Source organism: Clupea harengus, chromosome 14 (assembly GCF_900700415.2).
Source record: "Clupea harengus chromosome 14, Ch_v2.0.2, whole genome shotgun sequence".
In the NCBI taxonomy this organism is placed as follows: domain Eukaryota; kingdom Metazoa; phylum Chordata; class Actinopteri; order Clupeiformes; family Clupeidae; genus Clupea; species Clupea harengus.
In genome coordinates, this window is record NC_045165.1 from 10,590,243 (window position 1) to 10,597,742 (window position 7,500).

At 43.4% G+C, this 7,500-nt stretch overlaps 1 protein-coding gene across 1 annotated transcript in view; it reads left to right on the forward strand.

Annotated features, from left to right (window-relative positions):
- The window catches only part of kiaa0586 (KIAA0586 ortholog), a 67,077-nt gene that overhangs the window by 54,407 nt on the left and 5,170 nt on the right, over positions 1-7,500 (forward strand). Inside the window, exons 14-17 of the mRNA XM_031580540.2 lie at positions 3,170-3,242; positions 3,904-4,167; positions 5,294-5,483; positions 5,825-5,986. Of these exons, the coding sequence (XP_031436400.2) occupies positions 3,170-3,242; positions 3,904-4,167; positions 5,294-5,483; positions 5,825-5,986 (689 nt within the window). The remainder of the gene's footprint in view (positions 1-3,169; positions 3,243-3,903; positions 4,168-5,293; positions 5,484-5,824; positions 5,987-7,500) is intronic.

Below are 7,500 nucleotides of genomic sequence, written 5' to 3' on the forward strand. Positions count from 1 at the left end.
TCTCGCAGCCTCCCCTCCAGCTCTCTGACCTGCCTCGCCATGTCCTCAACGCAAATTGCCACCCGTGCTCTTTCGGCGCTCCACAAGTCCATCTCTCTCCTCCTCTCGTTTTCTTGCTCAGCCATCTTCCTCCTCCCTCTTGCATCCTCTTCCTCCATTCTCCTGTGGTCTTTCTCCAGTCCTGTGTTCCATCCATCTCTATGACAACGGTTGGCCTGCTTCATTATGCTTCTCATCTCCTCTTTCAGGAGCTCCATGTCATCCCTCATGTACTGGCGATCTTTCTCAGTCCACTCCATGAGCCAGGACTTGAGAATCATCTCGCGACTGTTGACATATCTCTTCACCCCCTCACACATTTTGTCCTTCCCCTGAAGGGTAGGGAAAATGGATGGAGAAATACATATTTAGTCAGGGTTTGCTCGCAATGCCAACCATACATTTTCATTACGTTACAAGTGAAATGTTAAATGTTACATATTTTCAGAAGTTTGAGTTTTGTGATCATCTTGTTTCAGCAGCACTACACAAACGAGGTTACACAATGTGTTACCTGGCCAGAATAGTCACAGAACACTTTTATTATTTAAACTGTTTAAATGACAAATGATTTTAAATAATAGTATTGTCGACTTCCTTGAAGAATTTTCTACACTATATTAGAACATTATATCTCTTATAGATGGGGGAAGGTCCGGTAGTGATATAGAGATTTCTATAACGTCTGCATATAATATTTATACAAGTGACATCCCCTATCATAATTACACAGACCTAAGTCGGGTCAAGACCGGATTAGCTGCATTAATCATTTCCGCTGTTCCCTCCTGCCATGATACAGCTAGCAAATACGGTTTAAGTGGATGTGAGTAGTAATTCTATAGCACAAGGCTAATATTCTTCACAGTAATGTGCCAAGTTTAGGGGCATTTCTGTCAATGAATTATAGCTGTTAAATGTTAGAGATCTGGCTCTTACCAAGAAAGATCTGTTCAGTTGATGTTCATCCATCATCACCTCTGAGCATAGCAGACAGATGCAGAGCACTTAATGAGAACTTTTAGAATGTCTGTTTTCTAATGTCATCTCTTACTTGTGATGTCATCATAGCAAGAATTCTTCTGTCGCCGTGGTTACAGCATTGTTGAGTAGTTGTTACAGTTCCAATTGTTGTCCAAATGATGAGAAGCAGTAGACTGTATGGCAGTAGCCATGTCCTGCAGTTCAAGTGGCTTGAGCATGTAAGCAGATTACAGGTGTGGCTTATATTTGCCACAGGCCACATGGACCCTGACCTGAATGTTTGGGGAAACTTTTCAAGCATAAATTTATTACTGCATCACTTTTTAAGTTCAGCAGGGGTCAGTTTGATTGCTCTCATGACATGTTACCAGTTGAATATGATATACTACATGTTATTCATATGTTAATACTAGAGGAACTCTTTACCTGCAAGTCTAGCTTTTGCTTTGTAGTATAATCAGCATTTAACATGAACATTTATAATGGTTTAATAGAATTGTCAAAGTACAGCAAATTCAAATAAATAGTAAAATGCTGTATACCAAAAAGGTTTTTCCACAACTTCATCACATTCTTCACATCTTCATCGCAGCTGATTTTCTTGAACTACTTTGTCTGTGAATTGCCTCTACTGCATGTGTCCAGTATAAAGACTGTGCTTTTGGAATGTTTCCAGTTACAATGCAATTCTGCAATCCCATTTATAAACATATCAAAAATACATTTTAAAAAATCAGTCAAAGGTAATGAAACAATGTAGTCTATAGTGGCCATTCAGTAACATCAGGAATATAGTATGTCTCTATAGTCTATACTGGACACGCCAGACATAGGGCACTCAATGTATAGATATCCAAAACCTTTCTTCTCAGTTTTCAGTGAAGGTGCATTTTCATGGTTCTGTTTTGAAAGAATGAACCGAGGTACAACGAGCAGCTCTGTTCGCATTCTCTCCGCTCCACTGAGCATCATTCATCCCTTTTCCTTTAGTTGCTGTGATAAAACCGCTAACAAGCACGCACAAATCCATAGTATCTGACATGCATCTTCAAATTTGTGAGGCTGATATTTTTAACAGCAAGCAGCAATGTCTGTGTCTGTCTGTTATACCGTCCTGTACATCTCCTCTGTGTGAGGCTGCCTTAGAGGATCAGTCCTGTACATCTCCTCTGTGTGAGGCTGCCTTAGAGGATCAGTCCTGTACATCTCCTCTGTGTGAGGCTGCCTTAGAGGATCAGTCCTGTACATCTCCTCTGTGTGAGGGCGCGTTAGACGATCACTAAAACACCTTGCATTACTATGGTGGAGTAAACAGTTCAGTAAATACTTAACGCCGAACTATGGAACTATGATGATGAGAAAGGATCCTGAATTTCAGATGTGAACATCCAGAATGCTCTTTTTATATTTGATAATTTATACAAGCTTTATGTTATATGTTTGCATGATCAATTTAGGAAAACCAAAAGATTGAATAATAAAGTTATTGAATCTTCAGCCAAGGTGAACATTTTAGACTAAAAAAGATCAATCAGCGATCGCAATACAAGTGTGATATTATATCCGAGTGGCTTTCTAGATGTACAGTCAAATTGCCAGCAGCATACTTTCAACATTTGATATTGATAGCAGAAAATGAGACGCAGCAGGACCACTGTCTGTTCACAGATACCCAGTATCTGTCTATCAATACGTTCCCCACAGTCACGTGATACCGGGAAAGAGCTTTTGTCTGATAACACTGCTGTATTGTATTATGTGGAACGATGTCATTAGCTGACTTTGTTTATACCTTATTCAGTATTCCTCTGAGACGTTTCTGCAAGTGTTTTCTTTTCAGCTATGGTTTGCTGCTCAGTCATGATGTTCAGAAATGAAAACAAATAAAAACCTGATCGCTGCTCTCTGCTGAAGTTAGTAGCTCATTGACCAGAGCGCCTGTTTTCAGAAGCAGCAGCATTAACACAAGAGGCTTGCCTGCTGGTGTTGGGTGTTGGCAGCGTTTAAGTGGATTTCTGTGTGTGTGTGTGTGTGTGTGTGTGTGTGTGTGTGTGTGTGCGTGTGTGTGTGTGTGTGTGTGTGTGTGTGTGTGTGTGATTTGGGTTAGTAGTTCCAGCTAATTCCTTTTTGTGTTTTAACTCCGCAGAGGTGCCAATGAGGAGGTGCGCGTCAGGAGGACTGTAGACGCTTGGATTAGCACCTTAAATAAAGACATCCAGGTGAGCTCCGCAGTATACCCAAACCACCTCTATGCGCTGAGTTGACTTTTTATTTATTTTTTTCTCCCCATTTTTCTTTGTCTCCATCTTGTCTCCCACATAAATGTAATGCATTTTTAACAAGTTTTAATAGAATGAATAATTATAATATATATATGTAAATGAGCCCCCAACAAACTGTTCCCCCAGACCATTTTACCATTGCACTGTTTTCTAACTCTGTTCAGATGTAATTTACGTAATTTAATGTGATTTACGCAACCCGATGGTTAGATAACTGTAGTTCTATCAACAGTTAAATCCAAGCCTTGATTGAAATGGAGCGGTGACGATGTCACTGTTCTTTTTATCTTCAGAACAATTCCACATTTTTCACAGTTGAGCCACTCATTTTTGGTGTTCTGTGGGCTACCCTCAGGACCTGCCTGTGTTTGGTGTTGAATCATATTTTGTGAATAACTGCCTTGTATAATCCTCCTCCTTGTATAATCTGCAACCAGATGACCTAAAGAATTTTTTCATCAAAACTCCAAACATTTCTTTCAGTACTTTTGCTTTTTTTTTTTTTTTTTAATGACTGCTCTAACGGCCACAAAACCAACCTTCTGTCACTGGCAGACACTTTCTCTTGTGCTGAACTCGCTCTGTTGTTGTCACCAAGGGCGAGCTGGCGAGAGAGACTGCAGAGAGGGAGCGCAGCAGAGACGCCACCCAGCAGGCGGGCGGGGAAGGCAAGGCCACAGCCGGCTCCTCTGACCCCCGGGCCAGGGGCCGGAGAGCCCCCCAGACAGCAGCCAGCAGGAGGCCCCTCCACAGAGACACCAGGGGCCACACCAGGGGCCAGGAGAACAGGCAGCCGCCTAGCAAACAGGCCCTCGCAGGCTCCCCTGCACACACAACCCAGCAGCAGCAAAAGCCTCCAACAGTGAGCTCCGTGTTCCATATGTGCATGAATAAATGCTGTGCTTTTTCCATCCCATATCCACATTAGCTATGCTAACATTGACCTCGTGCAGCTACAAGAAAATCTTTGGGGATTTTCCTGAGCTCTGCCTGTAACATTCATTTTCTTAGTGATGTTTTTGCCTTTGTGTTGACCTACAGACACAACTTGAGTTGTTAAGCACAAAGTACTTTTTTTCTTTTGCTTTGTTCTCTGCATAGACCAGTTGTCTGTACACAATTCAGTGCCCCTCCTCCAATCGAAAAAAATGCCCTCAGATTGATGTTGACATTGCACATTAATCTTGCAGGCATGGTACCGTCTCCAGCCAGAGCCCAAACAGCCCCAAATGTATTACGCTGTCCAATCGCCTTTTCAGAATGCGCCGTACACCATAGCCTAGCGGCCGCTTTCCGCTAACTGTGACTGATCTTAGCCATAACTGGATGCAGATGCACAACACACACACAGTTCTCTTTGCATTGCACTTTAACTCAATGAGGTGTGCAGGGCGGCCATATGTTAGCGGCCGCATTGATTCGCCGTAAATAACAAGTGTCAGACAAAAAGACAGAGCTGCTTATCTTTCTCTGCGGGTAGGCTCCCGTCGCTAACAACTGCCCCTGTTGCCAGGCATCCGCCCAGAGATGCACTAACTCCCAGCAACCGAGGCATAGCGGTTACTGTGTGTGCAAACTGTTTGATTTGCAGCGGCGCCCTTTAAAGGACGTGCCGCTATCACAAGCAGATGATTAAAAAAAGAGCCGCATGACGTGTCGCTGTGGTCAACATCGCCCTCAAAGCAAGTTCATATTAGGTCCCAATGTGTATTAAACCCAGTTTTGAATCCTGTGTACATAAAAATGTCTATTATTTGGTAACGTTAGCTCTCTTAGTTAATGATATGGAACTTTTTCTGCACAATGGATGTCATATACTCAAAGCAAAGGCAGCAGCGTCATACATTACACAGACAACATTCACTTAACGCTGCACTGTACATATAAAAGGTCATTCAGGGATGATCTCTAACTCTGCTCACTGTATGGATGGGACAACAGGAACTTTGGGGAATTTTATGGAATTAACAGCTGTGACGTCCCCTCAGATTGCGGAGGAGGTGGATGTGGATGTGAGACTGGACGGAAGGGATGATGAAGACTACCTGTCCAAGCTCTACGGCAAGGCGCTGTACGAGGGCCAGCGGCGGACTCTGAAGAAAGGCCCGTACCTGCGCTTCAGCTCCCCGTCGCCGCGCTCCAAAGCCCCACGGCCCAAAGTCATCGAGAGTGTCAGAGGTGAGGCGCCTACTTATGACATCATAGGGGCCCCCCCCCCCCAGGAGAAACGCTAGGCTTCTCCAAAAGAGAACTCTTTTTAAAGTGGCCAACCTCTGTTTAATGACATTTTCCCTCATTATTTTCTCTCTCTCTCATGCTGTCTGTCCTGCTCCAATACTATCGTCCTCGACCGCATTCCTCCTCTCTGTTCTCATTTCATTTCGCATTATCACTCTCCATCTGCCTCTGCCCCATCTCACATATGCTTTTTTCATTTCCACTCCTTTCTTTTCCCCTTTCTCTACAAACTCTGTCCCTTTCTCCCTCTCTCTTTCTATTTCTCTCGCTCTCTCTCTCAGGTGTGAAGATGAAGTCCTCTAAGACCCAGACCAGCCTGGCGCCTGACCCAGCCACGGTGGCCTCGGAGCCCCGGTTCCTCTTCACCCCCACTGGGCCTGCAGAGCAACAGGACCCAGCCTCCCCTATGCAGGGCTACCTCATTCCCATGGCCATCCCCCTGGGTAAGCCCCCAAGTCTCCAGTCACGCCATGCCAACTCATGTCCTATGCCAGCCTAAGCCCATGCCAACTCATGCCCTATGCCAGCCTAAGCTCACACCTTAACTACAGAGGGCGGCCCGGATGTCCGCAGTGCATTTAGTGTATACATCCCTATAGGAGATGTCATATATATCATAATATCCATACAGCATCTTCTTGTTCAACAGACTTCTGTGGGCTGCTGGTGGTAACGTCGTTGTCTGCTCTTAGCCCCACTCTCTGCTTTGAGATCTGATTAGCGCAGTTTAACACGTCTGCAAAACTCATAATGATGTCTTTCCTTATAGCATATAGAGCAAGAATGCGATGTGCTTTGTAGGACATTAAAACCCAGAAATAGGATGTAAAATAAAGAGTGAAATCAAAATAAGGAAGCATAAACGATAGATTTCTGCTAAATAGGTAAATAGTAGATATAACTTGATGACAAAGGAAATGAGAGCGGTATAAGAAACAACTGCAAATTGTATTACATTAAATGAAATGGATAAGACAATTAACAAAAGATAATATAATATAAAAAATAAACCTCCGTCTTGTCAGTCCCAACAGTTGGCTAGCAGTCGCTGTGAGAGTTGGCATGACCCTGGCAGCACAGGCTGACTGCTACCATTAACTTACACCCCCCCTCCAAACTACCATACGTTACTAAGTAATACTAAGAAGAGAGAAGTTAATTAGACATTTTAGCTCTGTGAGTTTAAAGTTTAATTATATGGTAGCTGCTAGCTTTTCTCTGTCTCACTTTCATGCAGTCTCTCTCTCTCTCACACACACACACACACACACACACACACACACACACACACACACACACACTCTCACACAGACTTTGCAGTATAATTTAAAACCCTCACTGCCTTGTTCTTTTTTAATCACATCACAGCTAAGAAGTAGGTCCAGAAAATTAACGCCTTTATTCTCGCTTTCCTTTCTTAAGCTGTAGTCCACGTCTGATTCACCGCCTTATGCCTGGAATAATAAATCTGCTCATTAACTGTAATAACCCCTTATTTCTGTGTTTTATGAAAACATTGGGGGAACTACGTTCATCTTAATAGATAATGAGTTTTCTTCCTTTTTCCATGGATTATGACCCAGGGTACTAAAACAATTCATTAGTGTAGCATGGCTAAGTTTTATGCCATTACTAAATATATATAGATATAGATTTTTTTTTTTTTTTTTTTTTTTTTGTCACTGTCTTGAGCAAAGTAATTCAAAACTGTGTTCAAAAGAGCAGCACCTTCTAACAGCACAGAGCCCGAGCTATTTACTTGTGCCGGTCCCCGCCAAGTCGCCGGTGCGGAGCGAGAGATTAATGAAGCGTGCTATCTATCGGAAATGGAATCAAATAGAGGAGTGAATAGAGTAATCCGGGCCACGCAGCGGGTGGCCATCTTGAGCGTTATTGCCCCCCCCGTCTGCCGGGATGACCCCAGATACTCTGCCACGGCGCGATCCCTAGGAAACAA